At 40.1% G+C, this 24,344-nt stretch overlaps 1 protein-coding gene across 12 annotated transcripts in view; it reads right to left on the minus strand.

The window, feature by feature from the left end:
• Positions 1-24,344, minus strand: part of DLG2 (discs large MAGUK scaffold protein 2) — a 997,741-nt gene that overhangs the window by 847,458 nt on the left and 125,939 nt on the right. For all 12 annotated transcript variants that reach the window (XM_030474393.1, XM_030474424.1, XM_032919710.1 and 9 more), the window contains exon 4: positions 4,370-4,465. In XM_030474393.1, the coding sequence (XP_030330253.1) occupies positions 4,370-4,465 (96 nt within the window). The remainder of the gene's footprint in view (positions 1-4,369; positions 4,466-24,344) is intronic.

Genomic DNA, 24,344 nt, shown 5'->3' on the forward strand with positions numbered 1-24,344 from the left:
ATCTTATCTGTACATATGATCATGATTAGAAAGACTTGACCCAAAAACCAAACAAATTGAGAAGCAGCCATCTGGGGTGAAAAGAGATGGTTTATAGTTGCTCATAGTTGATTTAGATGGTCAAAAATAACCTCTGTGATGAGCTCTGACTGTAGGGAAGCCTTAATACAGGAATCAGGAATATCAACTGTTTCCCACTGTGATACCTAGTGGCTCTGCAGACCGCCATGTGAAAACCACTTACGCAGGTGACTGCTTCCTTCTCCTCTAATTTTACCAAGGTGTCTATTTTTATGTCAGACAGAAACAAACAATATGAGGTAAGTGGGTGAAATGTGGTGGTCTGTATAATGCAGTAGATTAGACTGGACAATTTAATGCTCCTTTCTGGCATTAAAATCTTCACTGGTACTTCCACTTGGATGACCAAAGCATAGAGTTTAATTGGGCAGTTATATTTAAAACCAGAGCCTGTAACATCTAGCTTTACAATATTTGTAAAAGCAAGCTTCTGTAAAACCTAAAACCAACAGGAAGCATTCTCTGGGTTTTTTTTAAATCTTTCATGACACACCTTTTTAAACATTTCTTAAATTCTTTCAAAACCCAAATATTATACAGCAAATACTGTAAAGAGAAACTGATTCTTTAAAACAAAGCAAAGCTGGCTTCAGAGTTATCTCTTATTCAAACAGTTAGAAATGAAGAAAAACAAGTGTACTAGGTCTCCAAGTTTTGGAGTAGACTCTAAGAAAGGAGACATCTACCAGACTTCTAACGCAGCTTTAGCAATGTCAGCATCTTGCAAAATCTAGCCAGTGACTATTTAGGGCTCTATGCACCTACACAGAGAACGTATAAACATATACATCCTCTGTCAAAGATTTATTTACTCTTAATGTAAATAGTTGTGTACTACGGATTATTGTTGATGGAATTAAATTGCCAGTCTTTCACATGAGGTTACATTCTCTTTCTTCTTTTCAGGCCCTATATTGCACCACATTACTTCTCTTCCAATAGGGCAATTGATGTAGTCATGAACTTATATCTTTATGGTGAGAGCTCATTTACACTACTTGAGCCCAATTCCAGCCATGTTGCTGTGCATCACAACTGGTTAGTTAGTAGGTTAACACTGGGACAGAAGTTACGTGAGTAATTCTATGCTTCTATTGTATGTGCTACACACAGGAAAAAAAAGAAAGAGAGAAACTACTAATCTTGCAGATCCTGGATATGTAGTTAGGAGCTATATTACAGATGAAATGTCAGAATAAAATCTGCTTCAGACAGGAAGAGCAGTTAATACAAATTTCAGAAGGCATGAAGTTCTGTATACCTTAGTCACTAAGAATTTTAATGCAGTTCCCAGGCAGAACCAGAAGCCTGTGAGTGCTGGTGTTAATTTAAAGATCAACAAATTAACAATTCTGCCCCTCCTGACTGCAGCAGCCCTGACAGCAGCAGGACTGCAACTGGCCTCAGGCCCATGAGAGTCTCAGGCAGAAGCTATAACAAGAATCATTCCCCCTTCTCCTGTGGGAGAAGGCAAATTTAATTGCTATTTAGCACAATCAGTGTTGGAGTCCTGACCAATTCCTCTGCCTGGTAACTTTCTCAACAAAAAGAAAAAGGCAATTTGCTTTCTATAAGGAAGCACAGACCTCCCCGCTCTGCGCTCTGCAGGTAGATGGTAAACTGTGTATGGGGAGAAGTGAAGACTGGTCAGGCAGCTTCACTCTTTCATTATAAGGACTCTTCATCCAAGTGTCCACGGTGGCCCCAGGCTCAATAGCCACAGAAAAAGGTTTATTTTCTGCTTCACAGATGTGGAGGGAATCCCCTCTCTTCTTGCCCCAAGTATATGCCCAGTTTACCACCCTTTAATTCAGCATGTGGGAGCTCACACCACTTTAGCCCCAATGCTTGGCTAAAAGTTTTTGTTTTTTAATAGACAACATGCACTTTGCTGGTCCTGTTTGCAGCCTGATTGTAATAACCTGGCCCTTGGCTGCTGCATCCAGTGGTGTCTAAAGTCATTTGCCTCCAAGGGTGCAGTGGGATAGCAGGGTGGTTGCCTCCCTTCCTCTCCAGGAGTCAATGTAATCAATGGATCACAGAAGTGACAATGGAAAGGACCTGCGAAGGTCTTCATTCCAACCTTCTTCTCAAAGTAGGTTCAGCAGTGAGGTCTGATCACATTATTCAGGCTGTTATCCAGTCTGGACTTGAAAATATCCAAAAATGAAGACTGTGTAACCTCTCTAGTAGTCTCATTCCCACAAACTCACAAGCTTAGGGGCCTATGAGAAGACAACAAGGCAAGCTGGGCACAGAGTATGATTTGTAGGGTTGTAGGAAATGCACATTCATAATCACAGGGTGTGGAGCAGAGGATGGAGAAAGGTTGAGCCATCCCACAGCTCCTAAGGGCCTCGGGTAAGGTAGCTCTGCAACCTGCATCAATTTAGAACTAATGCCTAATATTTTATGTATCTATTATTTCCCATACAAAGCCATAATTGTTTTCTCTTGCTTCCCACAAATCCCTTATTCAGAATGAAACGGAAGTGCTACAGTTACAAATGCTCCACTGGTTTTATGTGGGCTGGGACACCCTGTGATAGAAACACATGGTACTCAAGGGCAATATGTCCTGAAGTGGCTCTCAGCTATCAAGATTCATGGTGAATGAAGAGTTCATTTAAATTCTTGAGCATTCTGCCTGGGGAAGTAAATCTAACAACCAATTGATCATCAGCAACCGAAAAGCTCTGGTGCATATGTTTAAACATGTAGCCAGTCCTAAATAGCTATGTGTCACTGTCATAGCAGCGTGCCACTGACACTCAAGCACAGTCACTTGAAAAAGAAATCAGACAAAATTGCTCTTTCAAATAAACTGACACACTAAACCACAAGTTCCAGAAAATGAAAACAAAACATCTGCTATCTGCTCTGCCCTGGTACCAGTAACTGAAGAAAATACTACTCACAGCCCTCAATGTCTTAGAGCTTGGCAATGGAATTGCCAGTTTTTGGAGTTTACTCTCATGTACACTTTGTGCTGGAATATGAAAATGTAGTAAATAGAATTGCTGATGGAGAAACATTGAGTCCAAGAGGTCACCATATCCCTAAGTAGGGAAGATGGTGCGTGTTCAACTGGGCATTCACACTGGAAATGTTGTGAAATTGGGCTGAGATCCACTTCATGCCATGATTTCTACAACATTTTCATGGACACAATGTACTTAGGGTATTTATCAAGTTTTTGATAATTCCTTGCTTTGGAGAAATAATTTCTTTCATAAATATAGAGACAAATTTCAATGAGCATACAGGCTCTTGTATTTCAACTCTCAAGTAGAACTCATCAACTGAGAACACAGCAACACAAGAAACTCAGCAAGTCATGCTAGACAATTAGTTCATTACATCTTGACAAGTTAACGAACAGAGAAATTGATCTAGAAATGTAAACAAAGCCCATGGAAAAGCCTTAGACAAGAGGAATTATCTGCAACTTTCCACTGTTAGAAACAACTTTCACCAGAGTCTACAAGGTATCACATAAGCAAGCCAACACAGCTAATGTCTGTTTTCTTTTCATTATGTTTCCAGCTTGCTAACTTTAAAAGAAAGCTTAATAATTTGCTTTCACTTACAAAAGAAAAAATACACAATGACTTCAAGGCTGGAAGTCTACATAATTGTATATAAGCCCAGGAGAATTGTTCCAGCCAAGTTGTGAACCTATGAAAATAATGGAGATGTTATAATGAAACACTTATAACTCAACCATTGCAAGCAGCAAGACTGTTACAAAGTGAAGTGTAATGTACCTCCTTACCACAGCCATGAACTCATATTGTTTCGTGTATTATTCAGCGTAGTTTTATGGTACGTATCATTAGACTGCCCAAACAAAAATCATCACTTCACTGACATTCATATTCTTCCATACTGACTCCAGACCAAAAATGAACTACAACACCCACTGAGATACTGCAAACACCTTGAATAAAATTTACTAACTGTGCAACACCTTGGACTTCAAAAATACATTGCAATGAAAACACCTTGAATCAGCAATCCTGTAGAACCATCACCGATACTAACATTTTCACGTAAAAATGAAAAGTAAATCCTGCCTAGGACAGCATAAAATGCACAGGGCTAGTAACATACAGCAATACATTGCAGCCATAAGCCTTATTTGATAAGGTAATCTACACACAGTCATTAGGCACCAAAAGAAAAATGACTGCAGGAACTCAAATTCAATATATTCTACACATTTCACCTCCAGCAAAACTTGACTAAATAAAGATTTAATTTTCCATCACAAAAGAACGGACCATACCTTTGTCTTCACATCTACTACATAACTTTCAAAAGTCTGGTTCTCCTTATCTTGTTCACATTGTCCAGATCCTTCTGATCCATTGGAAGCTGCAGACTAAAGAAGAGGAGGAAAAAAAATCAAATAGAATAGCTGACATGTGCACTGTAATGATATTATATTTGAATACAAAGATTAGCATGGACATACAAAATGGTAGCCTGAATTCTGATAAATATCAGGTGGTTCTTACATAAGATTTTCACCTCAGTGTTTTGTCATGCAAAATTTTCTGGGGTTAACCTTATTGCTGCTCTCATGGAAGTCTGTGAAAGTCTTAATAGGCTAAATCTACGAGATGCTTTCTATCATAACCTCTAGTTAACTTCACAAGACATTCAAGGTGCTCTGCAGCTCTCAGCATCAGAACATAGAGATAAGGAAGGAAATCAGTGCCCTGCCAAATAGGCCCTCATCTGGAGTAGCTGCAGGAATAGATCTCCTTACAGCACCAACTGAGTTACCTGGTTTGTTTTCTCATTTCTAATTCATGACATTCTCCTAAGTGACATATTTTCGAAAGGGTTTCATGGTTGTGTAGCAGCCGTATTTGCAAATCTTATAAATTCAAATGCCTTTTTTGTTACCTTTCCTTTCTTTACACAGATTTACATCTTACATTGCTTACAGAAAACTCTCATTAAAAACATAGTATTTTCTCAATAATACCGTTAATAGAAGATACAGTAAAAGGCCATTTTTTTTTTTAATTTCCTGATAGAAATCTAATACATCATTGTAGACTTTGCATTAGACAGTAAATATTATAAGCAGCATCTCTGTTTACAATGTTGTGCTCTGCAAAAATGTGCTTGAAGAGTTACCCTTTGAATGAAACATGATGACTGCCACTAGCTCAGATCTCAGAAAATTTCTGGGTACTTTGCAAGAGCACGAACAGGAAAGCAGAATGAATTTAAAGAGAGTACAGCGTCTTGTGTCTGTCGGTGCAGAGCATCACAGACACTGGAGTGATTTAGACCCATCCTTTTTTAGCCTGTGCACCGGGAGTGCAGTCAATTTTAACACAACAGGCAAGAAATTGTTAGCATTTTAAACGGACCAACCATTGCCAGCACAACTTAGAAAATAACGAGCCAGTGCCACAGAAAGAGCCAAATCACATCCACATGTGCAAATGTTTTCTCCTCTGATACTAGATTGTTTGTTTAGGTCTCCATCCAGCAAAAGACTGAATGCTGGCCCCAATCCAGGCAACTAATTACACACGTGCTTTTAACTTCACTGGAACCAATGGCACGAGTCGTGTGCTCCAGTAAAGAATGTGTTTAAACATTGGATCGGGCCCAGCAGCTCAGCACTACATGCGGCTGAGCACACAGGACTCCACGCATGTCCTGTCTAAAGTTTTAGCTTCTAACATGTTTGCAGTCACAGAGAACCAAGCATTCCTTCATCTGGTTTCTTGTCACCAAAGGGTGTTGTATATCCCCTGTTTGTAATCTGGAAGGGAGGAAGAGATAGCAAGGCAACCAGGCCAATATTATGCAGGACAGCAACGAACTGAACCCAGGTCTTATATCTTGCCTCAGAGCCTATAGAAAATTCAAACAATTCCCTGTTTCTTTTAGAAAGGGAAAATTGGTTTTTCAAGGAGCTAAAAAGCATGCATAAAAATTTTCATTTCATCTTTGCTTTCTTTGAATACCTGACATAAGAGTTTTTCATTGTTATTATCTATATGCAACAATATAAACTATGCAAATCAACATATTATATATTTGCTCTAATCATCAAGACCAAACCCTGCCTGATCCTAAAGGAGCCAGGCTTCTGCAACTTCTCAAAAGGGGTTTGACAATTTTTAGAAGAAACTACATACTGTATAGAAGCGTTTATCAAAAGAGTGCAGCTGCACAATTGGATAAAGAACTTCAGTTTGTTTATATTTTACATATTTTTTCCCCTCAAATTTTTCACCATTAGCTTATCCCAACCTTTTGAAGGAACACGAAAAAATGTTAAAAGATGCTATGAAATGTTTCAATTGTTTTCCTTAGGGAAATGGGTCACAGGTTAATTGTGAAGAGCAGCAAACCAAGGACATTAGAAGGGTACAAATAGCTGGAGTAGGGGTAATGTTAGTAAATCTGGAACATCTCTGTTTCGATGTATTAATGTTCAATAAGCATTAGCAGAATAATATATGGTTCTCAAACTTAAACAAAGCATATGTTAGCAATCCATCTGAAAACCAATAGTTATTTAACTTTATGTTATGAAATAAACAGGACTGTATAATGCAAGATGTAAAAAGGAAACTTGCTGTGTGTTGTGATAGATTTATTAAAAACTAGCATTCTTGGATCTGAGTGTTTTCTTATTCTTGGTTACATACAACCCTCCCTTTAGAGGCTAAGCAAAAGCCTATGTTGTCTGAAGTTATTTTCTTTATCTAAAAGCTGCCTGCTCATACAAAAGAAATATTTTCGCATCACCTCATTAGTCCTGAACTGTACAGGTCACCATGAGAAGCAGAACTGGCAGTCCCAGGGTGACACAGTATGAATGCCGTGGAGAACGTGCACGAAGCTCATACATCCTTGTAAATGGTTCTGGAAATAATGAGTTGAAGCTTGAATTAAAACTCCTGACAAAAGTCTAAACTTCTTATCAGACCCCTGTATCTAGAAGACTGGTAGTCAGAACAATTCCATCTTCCTCTTCACAGAAGAAAATGTTTTCTTATTCTCTTCAAATTGGTCACAGAAAGAGAAGACATGTTACAAGCAAATGTTGCAAAAGCAGATTCAAACTTCATTTGATAACTTTGCTCACTTAGGTCGTAACAATGATAACCGTAAATCACATCAAAAGCAATCTTCGATTTTGTGTGTAATTAATACCAATCTATTTATAATTAACAAGGACTATTTAGGCCATAATGTCTTCACAGCAATGTCTCTCTCATTGTAACTTAATGCAAACTTAAGCATTATTTAAATATTTATCATTGTTTTGCAGCCTGGAGAAGAAAAGGTTCTGGGAAGACCTTAGAGCAGCTCCCAGTGACTAAAGGGGCTGCAAGAAACCCGCAGAGGGGCTTTTAACAAGGGCGTGCAGGGACAGGGCAAGCGAGAATGGCTTTAAATTGACAGGGGAGAGATTCAGACTAGATGTTAGGCAGAAGCTCTTCCCTGTGAGGGTGCTGAGGTGCTGGCACAGGGTGCCCAGAGAAGCTGTGGCTGCCCCATCCCTGGCAGTGTTCAAGGCCAGGTTGGACACAGGGGCTTGGAGCAACCTGCTCTAGTGGAAGGTGTCCCTGCCCATGGCAGGGGGTTGGAACTGGGTGAGCTTTAAGGTCCCTTTAACCCAAACCATTCTGGGATTCTATGAATAAAACAGTAATCACATTAGCTACCTTGTTAATTTTATCTAATTTTAACTGTGCACAGCAAAGCTTTGCTGTGCTTATAACAAATCTTTCTGGTAGTGTACTGGGACGTGCACAATTGCCACAGCCAACCATTAACAAAATTCTTGCTGATTATTTTTGCCAAAGTGCACAGTTACAAATTGTCAAAGACTTGTCACTGGTTCCAGTTTCAGCAGGCAGCATGTTCCAGTTCACATCTGAGCCAGCAACCAGCCAGAAGGAGCATCTGCCCTCGCAGGCAATTATGGCAAATGGGGTTTCCTTTTTCTAAGGAAGAGGTCTTCCTAAGCAGCCAACCCTGTAACACTGGATGAATTCTCCCATCTATTGCACAGCTCCAGAATTTATACCCAATATATCAATAGGAGGTATTTGTAACGACCCACAATAGTTACCACGTTTACTTCTCAGAGTGAGGCTCAACATTGGGAACATAAAAAATACCTTAAAAATAAGAAACATTCATGCAAACATTATTCTGCTTTTCCATGCTCTTGGATGTGGCTGCCAGGATTTCTAATTTATTTACACACACACCTGTATGAGATATTTTCTGCGGCACCTATTCCACTTTGTGGCTAGAAAATGCTGATCAGCACTGGAAAGTGACCAGGAGTACCAGTGGGAGCATGAGGAAATGCAGCCCATGCCCATGAGCAACTGCCTTAATGTTCAGAGAGCTAATGCACGTTCTCCTAGAGCCACTAGCTTAGGAACGCTCTCCTGGGTTCTTTTAGAGAGAAATTCAAAACAGAAGCTGATCTGAGACCTCTTTCAGTGTTTTGTGTCATGAATCGGTAGCTCTGCTCCAGTTTCATGAAAACCTGTAGATAAATGCCAGTTTGCCCCAAATGATTTACATTAAGAGAGGAAAGGTATTAAAAACCAGCGATCTGTAAGCTTTTGGATGCCAGTATCTGTCAGAAAATCTATCATCTTGGTAACCTAATGCTCTCAGGAACATATAGTGCTGAGAGATACTGCTTTTATTTAATTAACTTCTTCAAAAGTAAGCATTTTTAAAAAATCATTAGAACATTAAAAAAGCTACAGGGAGAAAGTAAAATGCAATATAACATATGCTGGAATTATCCATTTTACAGGACATTGATGGAAATTAATTAAATTAGCAGCTATGCTGGAGTAGGAAGCAACCTGAGCTGAACTGAGATGCACAGCAGGATACTGCTACTAGCAAAGAACACAGCACACCTCAATGTCAGGGTAAAGCCAACACTGTTCTTGCCCTGCTCAAGTCATGTGTGAACTAAAACTGGACTCAAGTCAACTTCATCCTCTACAAAGTGCCAGCAACAGCAAGAACACCTTCTGTGTCTGTGATCTTTCCACCAATGGCTGCACCTTTCTGCTGTACCTAGGCAGAGTTGACAGCTCTCCTAAATGTATTGCATGCATCTCAGCTTCAGCTCCTGCTGCTGACCATCTTGGACCACAAAGAAAATAAAAGTTGTACATCTTGGACAGTCTGTGGGAGACAAAGCATCGCTGGGGACTTGAAGAGTTTTTCCTGCAATGCCATGCAGAGAAATAGTCCTAGAAACCATAAGATGTGTCTTCCTTTTTCTATATCCTGGTAGTCCTATTTCTATGCCTCTTATAATCCTTATTACAGCAAGAAGTGTCATTCAGCATTTCTTTTGGCAGGATACCACTTTCACCGATATCACAGATGACTGAAAACTCAGACAATCCCAGGCCATGCTAGAAACTAAAATCAGAAATATAATCCCACAGAAGCCAGGCAGCATTTCATTTACCTCAGCTGGGCCTAAATTTCAGTCCAGAAATAATATAGCAGAGCTATCTTCTTGTCCACAAAATCCTTCAAAAAAGAAGATGCCTAATTAAGTGTTTCTGAAACCCTTTAGAAAAGAATTGTTCAGTATCCCCAGCTGAATGATTTAGTTGTCAGAAAGGATTTTGTTTCTATTTCCACATTAGGGTTTCTGCTCGGTTGTTTGAAGACATCAAGGTTTGCTCCACATCACATTGCATTAGATCAGTCTTTGCAGCTGTCTCAAGTCAGGGTGATGTTACACATTGCTGCAAGGTCTCACGGCTAAACCCTGAGTCACCACAGTCCCTTCTGCACCAGTCTTCCCAATATGATCAGTAAATGTGAACAAAGAAAAGAAAAATATGTATTTGGGCACAGATTCTACTGTACAAATCACAACCCAAGTGTTTGAATTTTTAAGTTATTGTCTTAGGAAGCGCGCATAAATATCACAATAATATTTATTTTACCCTGGGAATTTTATGATTCTACTTTAGCTAATATGGATTCAACCTTTCAGAAGATTTCATGACAGACTTAAAGCATGTTAGAGCTCAGGAACAATTATGTGGCTGTGGGCTTGTGTTTCAGAAAGCTCAGGATCTGATTTAATGCCACCCCAACCTCCTGAAAGCAAGTCTTGCTCTCTGTGTTTCTGGATGTCAGAATAACACTAGTGAACTTTGCATTTGCTCATCCCAAATGCAGATTTTACCACCCGTCCAAAATCTGTCATCCAAGCTACCCGTTACTCAGTAGTCACTTTGGCTGGGCTAACACAAAGCCTATACTCAAACCTTATCTCCCTGACTATCCATATCACATAATTATCCAGTTGCACTGTGACTCTGGTCTGAGGCAAGATAACTGACTTTCCAGGCAGGAAATTCAGGCAGGGAGGAGATGCTAGGTCATGCTTCAGCTTTTATCCTCCTGGACAGAGTTCAGATGAAGCTGGCTGGAGTCAGTTGGCTCCACAAAAGACACACCCAGGAGCTTCATCTTGCTGATCCAGGCTCCATCTCCCATGTCATTCATGCAGAGATTTGTTTTCTAGCCGGGATACAAACCAAGGCACTCGTGTCTCCTTTTCCAGGGAGCAGAGTGTCACTAAGGTCGCACAGTGGTGGAGTGCCAAGTAAGACAGTCCATGCAGCAAGGAGGGACTATGGCATTGTGCGGTGCCATAGTGCCCTTGCAAACACAAGCCTTACAAAGGCTGTTGTTCAGGTACAGTGTGTCCCCTGCAGAGACCTGGCACACTAAACACTGGTGGTTGGAAGGATCTGCTGGCCTGCTGAATGTGGCAAAGCGGAAAACTTGGCAAAAAAAGCACTGCATAGATGAACCCTGCTGCAAGGAGGAAAAAATAAACGATCCATAGTTGAGCTGCATGAGAATGAGACACAAAAGCATGAGACTGGACAGGTTGGTTATAGTTTTCAGGCAAAGACCCACTTGCTGTAGCTCCATGCCAGCCAGCTATCCACATAAGATATGGAGACTATTAACTTCTGTATGGCTGAGTTCTTACCCTTACAGTCTATTTTCCAAAACGTTCTTGGCAACAATATTATCAAATGCCATAGGGCAAATTCAGATGCCTCTGATCAGGAGAATGAATGAGATGAAAACTTGGAACAAATAAATGCATTTCCCTCAGCTCAGTAGGATTCAGTCAGACCCTCACACTCATTCTTCCCATTTCTTACCCTTCAGCCATCGGCCTGCACTTTCGTTGGCATAAAAAAGATGAAATATGAAGAGTAATTTTGGATATTAAAGGTCTATTTCTTTCAAGTAAACCAGAAGATATTACTGAATTCTCCTGAAGGCTGGAGGAAAAGGACTAGAAAAATTAAAAGGCTGAACATAATTAATGAATGCCTATTTAGAATTGGCTATCATACAGCATCTTGGAAGCCAAATTTACATCCCAAGAAGGCAGGCTGTATGCAGAAACAGGCTCTGGAAGGAGCTCCATGTGCACTGTGCCAAGCTGGGGGGGAAAGACAAGGAGCTGTGGTTGCAAGGGAGGTCCCTTCAACCATGGCAGAAGGGTTGGAACTACATGATCTTAAGCTCCTTTCCAATCCTAACCATTCTATGATTCTATGGAGCGATGGCACCTGCCAAAAGCCCATCCAAGCAGAAAGGTCAGCTGCAGAAGAATAATATGATAACGCACATGGTTTCATTCCATGTGTGCCCATCTGCACACATTTTATTCATTAGCTTCAGTGGAGTTCATCCACATTTAAGGCTGTATTAGTGAAATCATAATCTTGCCTGAAAATACAAGCGGACTACATCTGGAAGCAAATGCAAACACTTGCAAACAGAAAACAGAAAGTAAGTCATTAATTGTAAGAGAAAACACGACTAATGATTTTAAATTAAATAATATTTGCATGATATCTTGATTAGCAAGGATAATGTTTATTTTACTTACATACAAGTTCTGGATACATAAATTCCAACCTACATATTGTTGCCATAACAACTTGATACACTTATTCTTTTGTGTCATTTTTTATTGCATCAGTGCAGCTTTTTTTTTTTTACCAACCAAAAAAAAAACCCAACTGCTTTGGTTGCTACAATAACACAGTATTTTTTAATTGTTCTTTTCACATTTAATTCTTCTTGAAACCAATATACTTTCCCTCCAAAGATGCTTACAGCACGGTGTGAGAATCTCAGTACTAATTCAAGGGCTCAGTGCTGGGTTTGCCAGAAATCCCAAGGATATGTACAGCACTTTAGCTCAAACTGCTACTTCAGGGGTTCCCCCCTTAGGACACTAGTCATATGGCTTGAAGTTGAGATTTAACACGAGACACGCACAGTAACAGCCCCCAGTTGGTGCATTTTCCCCTGAAAACCAGAAATAAATTAAATTAGCACTAGGGTCTTCAGAAAGGTTTGTAGCTGTAGTAGATTTAAGGCAGCAGTGGCAGCAAACATAGCTGCAGATATGCAAAACATTTAAGTAAATCACTGCAGTGCTCTCCAAGCCAGGATATTGTAAAGCAGTTTCCACATTTCCTACACACTGGTGTAGCACATAGACTTCACTTTTATCCAGGAGCAGAACTGAATCCTAAACTGCTGGGTTGTCGAAGGAGCTGGCTTAAATCATTTTGCAAATCAAGACAACCCAATGGTATCATGATGAGAGGAACAGAGGGGATGAGAGTGGCCTTTCTCCTCCCTGCTCCAGCCAGCTGTGCAGTGTACCAGAGCTGGCTGTTGCCCATTCACCTTTCCCACCTCTGCACCCTCGCAAATGGACCCATTTCAATTAAATTGCAATTAACTAACTGCTGATGCTGCATTTGTATCTGGTTCCCTGTTACAATAATGAGAGAGACAGTATTAATTAACAACGATTACATTAAGGTGCTAGATGACGAACTGCTTGGTAACCATTGTTCCATACAGCTGGCATGGAGTGACCTCAAATTAGAGGTAATAGGGGATTTATGAATGTAAGGTTAGAGTTTTTGATGGAAAATAACTAGTGCAATGGTTCCCATGGACTGCCTTGGCCTTTGGGGGCAGCTCTTCATTTACTGCTAACTCTAATTGCTTCTACTTCTGTCGGGAGACCTATGACAATTGCTTTCAGAGGACTGTATTCCTCTTAGCTCTCAGGAGAACAAGAGTGTGCACCTGTGTTAGCACACACAGCTTAGGACAGCCTCTAGCACTATATTTTTATTCTTACAAGCCTTGTATCTCTTTGTTTCTGATCATTCTATTCCTCATTATAAATGTAATATGTTAGAATAAGAAAAATGTATATACACAATAGAATTATAACAATTCTAAGTAGTGGAAACACCCAACAGTGCTAGGTACTGCATGATAACCTTGTAGGAAATACATTTAAATAAGAAATCACTCAGTGTGATTGAATTTTAATTTGTCTCATGATGTACTGCATGTCCATAGCAAACCCAAGAATAGAATCCAGTCCCTTGTCTCCATCACTGGCCCACACAGTCTCTTCTTATTTACACACACCTCCAGAGAAATTACAGAGGAGGAAACTACCCACATTTCACTTGAGATGAAATTTTATGCCTGTTCTTGCCAGAAATGGTGAATTTTAGTCAGTCTACTCAATAGCAGTAATAAAACCAATCCCATTTTGAGAACAGGACTGATATATCATGAAGTGACACTTAGGAAGACCAAAGGTGGTTTACACTAATGCAAGGATATAAAGCCTGTATTAAAGACAAGAAAGAAGGAGGGGAAAAAACCCACAAAATCAAAACCCTGGAGAATATTGTAATGACTTTTACTCTCAAGATAGTTTTGCTTCAAGCATCCTAAACCTTGATATAAAAGAATATTTATTTCAGCCAGAGCCATAGGGAGGGGAAGCAAGCAGTGGCTGTCATTACAGTGGCAGGCTGCCTTGCTAAGTCATGGCTGCTGAGCTACACAATCATATATACTCATGCTGACATACAAATATACTGCAGCTAAACAAAACCTTCGGCAAAACAAGTGCCATCTCTCTTCATTCAGTTTCCCTCCTACAGAGAGTTACAAAATGCTTCACACATATATAGGAAAGGAAAAGGACTTAAAAGGTAAGTTAAGGAATGACTCGGGTCATTAAACTGAAGAATATGTCATCACGCTGCCTAAATGTTGATAAACAGACAACAATGGGAAGTGAAAAGGGAAACATTTCCTAAATATTTTACAGAAGGTTGGGGCTCCACGGATTTGCCAATTTTCTTTGTGATAACTGTCATGAGCTAAATGCTGGATAAGAATCTGCCACTGCCTAATGGAGAGATGGAAGAAACCTGTGCTTTCATTTGAAGACTCCAAGGCTATTAACACTAGCCACTGGCCAAAGTTATTAAAAATTATGAACCATACAGGGATTTCAGCTTCTGTGATCTTGTGGCTGTAGAAGCACAGAAGTGTAAGGGCAGCTGTAACTGCATTAAATAAACATCACTGTCAACTGCATCGTGAGAAAAGAAGCAAATGCCTCATGTACTAAACAATGGCAAAGGTGGCAGGGAGGAAGTCTCCTAGTCCATATATGCTCCTTCCATGCATACTACCTTACCCAGCCCATATAGTCCCTACAGGGACCGGGAATCCTCCAGAGGTGCAGTTGGAGCTGATAGTTCTTTACCTGAGAAACAGTGCCCTTGTCATTGCTCACTGACACTGAGGTTCAGATGACACTATCAGAAGGGAGCCTTGATAAGGCAACAAATCCAGTCTCATGAAAACTGTCTCTGACTCTGCAACACCTCACGCTAAAGCTGTCTGCAATTCTGCTTGTATTGAGAAGCCTCATAAAAGCGCTGATGTTTGTTAATGTCAACATCACACAGCTCTGCATGCTATTCTTTATATTTAGCTGTCCTGGTTTCAGCTGGGATAGAGTTAATTTTCTTCCTAGTACCTGGTACAGTGCTGTGCTTTGGATTTAGGATAAGAATAATGTTGATAACACATTGATGGTTTAGTTGTTGCTAAGCAGTGTTTACACTAAGTCGAGGACTTCTGCTTTTCACACTATCCCACCAGTGAGTGGGCTGGGGGTGCACAAGGAGGGGGGGGACACAGCCGGGACAGCTGACCCCAACTGGCCAAAGCCATATCCCATACTATATGGTGTCAGCTCAGTATATAAACTGGGGGAAGGCTGGCCAGGCGCTGCTGCAGAAGAACTGGCTGGGCGTCAGTCAGTGGGTGGTAAACAATTGCATTGTGCATCACTTGGCTTGTATATTCTAATGCTTTTATCATCATTATTATTATTTTCCCTCCCATTTCTGTCCTATTAAACTGTCTATCTCAACCCACAAGTTTTACTTCCCCCTCCCCCACCCCGTTCTCTTCCCCATCCCACTGAGAGGGAGAGTGAGCAAGCGGCTGTGTGTTTAGCTGCCTGCTGGGTTAAACCACAGCAGCCCACTCTTTACAACCTATTGCATTACTACTACCAGGTCAACAATGCATTTCACTACCTTATAAACAAAGCTGAAGTTACACAAGATAATCTTGACACTTTTTTGTAACAGTACTTAGTAAAACAGGGTTCACAAAAGGTGCCCCTAAGAAGTGATGGCTGATTCTAATATCACACTTTCAAAGGCTACTGGCAAAAAAGCAGTTTCTACTATGAAGACAAATACCTGCAATCAGTGATGTTCAAGTTTGGAAACATCACAGTGCCTATTTTCTTAGCTATGGATAACTAGAAATCTTCTTGCATATATCTGTGACCAACAATGATCACAATTCACAAAGACAACCCAAGCCTTTGTCATCTCTTGGCTTGGCTGCAACAAAATGCTGTGAAGCTGGGCACAAGTCCCTTGTTTTTCCAAGTTCACAAATAAAACAGTCCCCTCAGCATTGAGCAAGGATGTCAGATCAGTCCCCCCCTTCTCTGTGATGGCTCTCCATAGAACCAAGCATCAAGGCAAGGAGATTTTTGGTCCTTGTCCAAGGGTCAGACAATCACCACAAACCACAAATTAAGAGCAATATATGACAATTCTAATCCTCAAAAGTAACAGAAGCATCCACTCTGAGTGCAAAGATATGCGTGTGCATGTAAAGCATGTTCCTTACATGGAAACAAAAGCAAATAAGCCAACTAAGAAATAAAGTGACACTGAATTAAGAAACAGCAGTAAGAAATACACCCATAACTGCAGATGGACTGTTTCAGGCAACTATACATTCAGCATTCTGAATACTGGAAGTTCTAGTTACAGACTTGCTGCTGACCTAGCAAAGATGCTGTTGGGTACCCTGGGAGCACTTACTGTCAAAAAAAGTACAAGACATCTCAAAAAAAGAACACTGATTACGTAAGTGGAGGCATACATCTGTCATGAACCTTCCCTACTCCTTAGGAAGAAACGAAGTTGTCTGTTTTGTTACCTCTGGTTTTCTACAAGCTACCACAACACCAAAAAATGTGTGAGAAAAGACACCAGTCTGATGTAATGAATGACCTGAAATCTCTCAGCAGATCCTTTCAGTCTTTCTCGATGTAGTTAAATTCCAGAACACAAACATCGAACTTGTTTTAGTGGTTCATTAAAGCAATAACCATTTAAAAGTTACCATTGTTAATTCCGGCAGAGTTTTAAAAGCCATCTTCTGAGAAAGTGGACAACAGATCCACTACGTCTGTTACTCCTAATTTATTTTTGTTCTAGTTTCATAGCAGCTGTTTGCCTTGTCTCTTCTTAGAGACACCTTGACTACCTAAAAGTGCTGAGCAAAAACCCCAAATATATGGGGGCAGGGCACAGCATTTCAGAACACCAGGTAGGCTTCCCTACACTTCTGCAAAGAACTGGAGGGTCTGGGAGACCTTCATCACTTTGATTTGTCCTTTCAGTGAAGGAAGTTTATGCAGCTGCAACAATGAACCGTACACCACTACTGAGGTTATAACTATGTGGTAACAAGGCTGAACTCCTGACGGAAAAGCAGAAGCAGCCATACATATCAGCCAAGCAGCAGCTGGAATCATGCTGAAATCATTCACAGGCACAGGAAGCCTTTAGTGGATTCAACCATTTTTCCCCAGCTGCATTGTATAGGTCTATGCGGGCTGATGAAAGTGTGAGGTTCGGCTAACCTGACGAATATTTTTTTGACGAATGTTTTTTTAAACATGAAATATTTGAAGATGTATTTGAAATTCAGTTTCAGAACTCATCTTCAAAACTAGTTTTCTGGGTTTGGGGTGGGAAACAGGCACTTCACAGAAACACAAGGCTGCTGATAGTCAGCCACAGATAAGATATCTTTTGTGCTACTACATGTTGGTTCCACTCCCTCAAACTGTCCATTTTGGTTCAAGACAACAGAAATTGGAGAAACATGAGAAACAGTGGGACAACATTGATCAACAGGAGGAGAATGATATCAGGAATGATTGCTATGGTTGCTATCACCTCTCTTTTGGCACAAAAGACAATTTTAAAGATGAAATGAGATAGTCTCACAGCTCTTCCTGCAGAGCTCCTGTATGCTGAAGGTGGCAAAACCAGGAAAGTTCCCCAACTGAGTATGTCATGAAGATCTCCAGAAGCACACGTGGAGGCCAATCACTAAAGTACAAGAACAGACATATAGAGAAGAGACAGGCCATGACAGGCCTTAAAAGTAAGACAAATGGAGATGTGTTGATACTGTGGAAAGGTGGAAGTCAACAAAGGAAAATAAGGGTAGAGAAACAAACCCAGAAATTGATCTCTATACAAGGACATTTGGATGGGTAAATGGGTCAAGATTATAGAATTAAAAAGAAACATGTTCCTAAAGGCTCTTTTCAAGAAGGAAGAGAATGGCTAAGGGTGAAATTCGTCTCTTCACAGTGCACAAAGGTCTAGACAAATGTGTTATTCATGATCTAACTGATATAATGGCAAATAAGCAGTAAATTGTCTCATCTCTAAACCAGGGGCAGTTTTCATTATAACCTGTTACAGATTAAAGTGGCACAGGTGACAGTTAAGCACAGTAAAATATGTAAAATGTACGAGCTGAAAACGCATAATTCTGTGGGTTTGGTCATGTTGTTTTTAACTATATTACATATAAAAAACATGGAGACAAATGATATTTTGAAGGTGACAGTTTCCCCTTAATTTCCTAGGTTGTTACATTTGGGATTGTATTTTCTATTTATTAAAACCTGCAAATACCTGTCCCTGTTTATAAAAAACTAAAAGCAGGAAGGATATTTTCTCTTTCGTATGTATTTATCATTAACAAAGATACATGCATCTATCCAAGAAATCACTCCCAGGGTGATGTTTATATGGTGCAGAAGTCTTGGGGTGATATCTTTCTTTATTCTTGGGAACTATTTAAGAAACATTTTGATAAAGAAGTATTGGTAGACTGCAGAAAGATATAATGGGCTCCTAAACCTCTCTACGGGGACCTTTATTCTGGGCACGTGAGGGCAGTGAATTCTCTTGCTCAGTTGCTCAGATTGGTGACTGATCAGTGTTAATAAACATATAAGTGAAACAAATCGCTCTGAAATATTTTTAGAATGAAACTTAACTAGAGTACATTCATCCTTGAATATCAATTTTGCAGAACCCTTACAGTTTCATAAGGGGAAAGAACTATATTTTTAAGAGTTGGTGTACTTGTTTTTGCAGGTGGTTAAAACATAACTTGCCAGAATCTTATTAAATACAATGAATTCCATCATATACTCATTGGAGGAATTGCTAACTTGTGGTAGAAGCCTGTTGGGACATTCTGGATATTTTCATGTAGGTGATTTTTTCAGATTACTCTGATGTGTCTCTGTTAAAACATATCAGGGTTTAGAAAAATTATTTTAGGAAAAAGTATGTTAAAATTGCAAGAGATTTTTTTTAAGTGATATTTTCCTGGTATCCTTAACGACTAGCTCTATGATTTTTGACCTTGATTGGGATTTACACAATAGTCTGCCTTCAATGCTTATCACAATAGAGACACGTTGCTTAATTAAAAGTTTGGCTAATTCTGTATGCTGGTTAATATTCAAGCATGCTTCCATTGCAGGAAATTATGGTTTCTGGTCCCTAGCAGCTGTTCTGGCCTGCTCTTGATCCTTTGCAGATGTAATAACAAATCACAGATCAGAAAACTGCCTAGAGGTTATTTGATAGGCATATTATATAAATGTGAAGAATAAATAAATAAATAGAATATACACAAACCTGCTGTGGTGGATGTGACTCTTTCAGCATTGCTGATTTGGTTTACTTCGTTTAATGCAGAGATCCCAGTTCTGTTCCCCCTCTCACCACCTCTACTGTCAGTAGAAAACCATTATTAAACTAAATAAACAATTACTAAACCAAATCAAATGTCCCTGTCAGAAAGGACCTATCAGACCAGTGATTTCTCTAAACTCTCATGGCATACCAACACAGTGGTGATTTTAAAATAAAAGTGAGTGGCAACAAAGGAAAAGGCTTTTTATGCGAGCATGTCTAACTCTAAGCAAACACAAGATAACAAAATCAGAACGATGGCTAGTTCCAAGACTTGCCCAGTGGGACAGAAATTTTCTGTTTAGAGAGTGGCACAATACAAATAGTTCCCTACTCTCAGTATCATGATTTCATCAGAAAACTCTCCTGTAGGGATTTGGGATGTGGAGGCCAGAATCCTGCACTCTGGAGCACTTCTGTCCACAGGATGACACTGTTCCGCATAAATACAGCTTCTGGTTTAAAATGGAAACATTGCCTGACCACATTAAAACACACTCAGAAGCAATTCTACAGTGACATTTAACAGACGTGCTGGCACTCAAGTTATTGACAAGCTACAGAATAAATAACAAATTTATAAATAGAGACCCAGCATGGATACCCAGTATGGGTAAGACATTTAGCTGCAGCTAGTTATAAATAAGGTTTTTAATAAGACAGTAATTTTGCAGTTACCCATTTCTAAACATTAGTCAAACCATTTGAGAAGACAAGTGTATAAAATAATCTCTGCAAGCAAAGCATACCTTATTAAAGCATAGAAAATCAAATTTCAGAGTTATTGCATATTAAAAAAAACCCACATGAAGCCAAGCTTCAGCATTGTTGTTAAACAATTATCTAGCTAAGGTTGTTACACATCTTTGGGTGCAAAAGGAACACAACTAACGAAACACAAACCAAGATGTCACTTATACTCTACCCCTTAAAAAGACTGCTGCCTTCTTGAGGGAGAAACTTAGTGCCAAATAGAATTATGTGGGAATTGGCTCTGGTACAAAATCAACCCACAGACACAAACTTCATTTGATCAGATAAATGTATACTGTAGGAGCTAAATCTAGTGAGAAAACAGACACATAAAACTGAATGTTTTGAACCCTCCTAATGAAACATTATGGTTGATCATACCTAATGACTCTTGCATATTAAGTATAATCACTTAAACAGAATCAGATTTGGCTCCTGGGAGTAAACCAAGTCATACAAATTAAGCTGTACCCAGTTACAAACAAAGAAAACAAACAAAAATTCAGGGAAGAATCTGAATTTTTATAGAGATGCATAGAACAGTCTTGCAGGCCCATGTTTTTTAGACAAGCTGTTAGTGCGAAACAGGTTAACGGTTTGTTAATTGCTCCAGGCAGAAGATTTTTAAGTAAGGGTTTTACTACTGGAACTTTTAACAAGCCAGCACTTAAAGGACAGAGAAGTAATTACAATGTTTGTAATAGCTGGGTACAAGGATAGCAGACATTCCTGAAGCAAACAGAAATAGAAGTCTTCATTTTGCATGCTGCAATTGACTGTCTTTGCAGAATAAGCCTCTAAACATAAGAAATGCATGGAACAATGGGAATTAAATGGAGAACTAGAATCTTTGGGGACCATCTCAAAGCAATGATACCACACTGTGCTGAATGTAGATTGTGCATGTGTGATGACCAAACTTGCACAGTAATTGCAAATGATTCTCATTCAGTATTCTAAAAGTATCTGAACCATATGCCCTATAAGTAAATAGTCTTTTCATGCCATGATACACAGACAAGCAGACCTCCAGCCACCAGATTTATATGTAAGCACAAGAGCAGAGTGTTCTTTTCCTTCACCTCAATTTTCCATCTGAATGGAAAAACACTGCTGACCAGAATAAGTAGCACTGGAGACAAAACTAATGAAAAGAGAGGTTAAAACAAGGGTAAATGTATGTCTTTTAATGAATGTCTGGAGCTGAGCGCAAGCCTGTAGCTTCAAGAAGTGTTACTGTCATAGCTAAAGTGCAGTTCAATTTCTGTTTTACCAGATGGATACCTCCATCTAGGTACTTTTATGTTCTCCATTATCGTATTTTCTGAGCACCTCACAGTTTTAATTGTATCTATCTACACAACCTTTAAGTGAGAGTCATCCTTTACCTAGTGGCTGTTTAACCCAATGCAGAGTTCTGGGAGGGAAGAATACTTTTCCCAGGCAAGTGACCATTTGCTAAGCTGAGGATCTGGGCTCAGACCTCCAATAACCTGCTAACTCAGCTGCATAATTGCAAAGCGTTGACAGCAGAAATGGAGAGTACCTTTCCTCAGACTTACCTGGAACTTCATAGGGTGAGAGCAGTCTTCTGAGCAGTGGAAGACCTGACTTTAACCCACTTCCAGCTGAATGCCTATCTCACATTTCCTAGGGGTGAAAAGAAATCAGTCTTCTCTCTCCAACAGGGACAATTTAAGAGGCCTAATTTCAACAAAATGCTTTCAAGCTGTGAATGCTGGTCTTATAAAGCTTGGTCCAAAGAAGTAATGAAGCTCTTTGGCACAGGCAAAATTACAAACAAACCCTGTCTTCATGATTTTCTGCAGCCGATTGGGCACATCTCCAGTCAGCAAGCTAGCTGCAGCGAATACTATGCTGAATGTTTATAAAATAAGGTAATGCTGATTTTCACAGCACTGAGCACTTTGTGGTTTTAGGCCTAACAAATTAAGATTAGACTTGCAAAACAGCTAAAGCACCCATTACACAGGCTTGCCCTTTTCTTAGTCTTCCCTGAGCATCTGCTCCTGGCCCTGCTGGAAGCCAGGTACCATGCTACATGGGCAAGATAATTGTTGCTTGGTTTAAACCAATGCAGATGCTTTTTTACTGCAATATTAAATGACTCAGTTTAAAAGTAGTTGAGCTCCTCAGACACTCCAGTGGCACATTATCTTTGTAGTGGCATCTCTCCACAGCCATGTTCTCAAGCTAGCTACCTGGCATTTGGTTGTTCCCAAAATGAGCCTGTCTAGTCCATATCCATCAGCTTGATGTCTAAGCACCGTCAGCATCCACAAACTACATGTTCCTGGCACACCTTCACAACCTGCTCAGTTAGATGATCTCCAAACACACTTCCTCCTCTATGTGCCACCAACCCTACCACTGGATGCAGCATCCTGCATCCCCTAAATGCAGTTTGAGAGGAATTAATGTATGGGTCCTGTTACAGTGCCTTTCATACGAGGCATTTGGAGTGGGATTCTTAATCTTTTCTGTTAAATTCTCTCCCTTCCAGACTTGAATATACATGGTGTGACTATGGGGAGGTGGATAAGAGTTGAAAGAAAACAGAGATAAGGGCTTTGCGTGTATGATTCTTCAAAACTTATATTTGGGTACTTGCTTGGGACAGAGGATTCAATCCTTGGGTATGCTGAAGAAGAGAAAATATGCAAAACTTTAATAGAGCAGTAATAGTTGTAAACTCTAGGCTATAAAGTCATGTGTCAGCGCTCTGTTTTAATAAATATTTAATTATTCCATATAGATTGGCAACAGCCCAACAAGAAAAAGCAAAATAATACTTGCCGGCATAGTGCGCTCTCATGGGTGAGAAGAGAAGCACTATGAGCTCCTCTCTGGTCAAGAGGGGAGCTGAATATGGATTTCTACATCCTTTGAAAATGCCCTAACCAAATAGCTTCTTCATAAGGAAAACTGTATCAGCAGTGCTTTTACACACGTTGCAGAAATCTAGCTGTGGTCTTATTTACAGAAAAGCGATAATGATTTTGAACCTTAATCAGGATAAGGTATCTACATCTTAATGAGGCAGATTTTAAGAGAATGACATCTTGCCTCATTTTTGGAATTCATTACTTGTTAGTTTATAAGTGTGTTCCTTTTTTTGTGGAACTTAATCCTGGACATCAATTTCTTCCCAAACAGTGCACCACAAGATGTGGTCCTTAACTGATACCTGGACATGGTGAGATACCTCAGACAACATAATTCCCAGTTCCCTCTTTTCACTCAGTTCTTAAGTCCTCTTCTCAAACCTCACATTTAGTCCTGCAAGAAGTACCCAGAATAGGAAGGAATTAGAGACTGCAGTTCCCAAATCCTGAGTTAGTATTTTCATTAATAAACAAATCTTGCTGAGTAGTTTCCAGGAAGTTCTTTATATACACAGAGATAGAAAGATACAGAGAGAGATATATTGCCTGTGCTGTCAAGACTAATTGCCTTCCACAGTGCCACAAGGCTTCTTGTTTTGGAAGCTAAAATATTTCATACCTCTAAGTACAGCTCATTTAAGAAGAGTCACAGCTAACTAAATATTTTCTTTCCCAAAAGACCATATTTTTCATTAGGAACCAGCATTTGTTGTTATATGGACATGTACTGCTTCCAGCTCTAGGATCCCCAAGATAAGGATGTTTACCTGTTGGAGCAAGCCCAGAATATGTCACAAAGACTGGAGCACCTCTCCTAGGGAGAAAGGCTGAGAGGGACGGACCTGTTCCGCCTGGAGAAGAGAAGGCACCTTAAGGGGAGACCTTAGAGCAGCTCCAGTGCCTAAAGGGGCTGCAAGAAACCTGGAGAGGGGCTTTGGACAAGGGCCTGTAGGGACAGGACAAGGGGGAATGGCTTTAACCTGCCAGAGGGGAGATTGAAATGAGATATTAGGAAGTTCTTCCCTGTGAGGATGCTGAGGCGCTGACACAGGGTGCCCAGAGAAGCTGTGGCTGCCCCAGCCCTGGCAGTGTTCAAGGCCAGCTTGGACACAGGGGCTTGGAGCAACCTGCTCTAGTGGAAGGTGTCCCTGCCTGTGGCAGGGGGTTGGAACTGGATGAGCTTTAAGGTCCCTTCCAACACAAACATTCTGTGATTAGCTAAAATGCTGAGGAAGAGCAGGTCACAAAGGTCATTTTAAAAGAGCGAGAGAAAGAAAGGCAGAGA

The sequence above is a fragment of the Strigops habroptila genome, chromosome 2 (genome assembly GCF_004027225.2).
Source record: "Strigops habroptila isolate Jane chromosome 2, bStrHab1.2.pri, whole genome shotgun sequence".
NCBI classification, from domain to species: Eukaryota; Metazoa; Chordata; class Aves; order Psittaciformes; family Psittacidae; genus Strigops; species Strigops habroptila.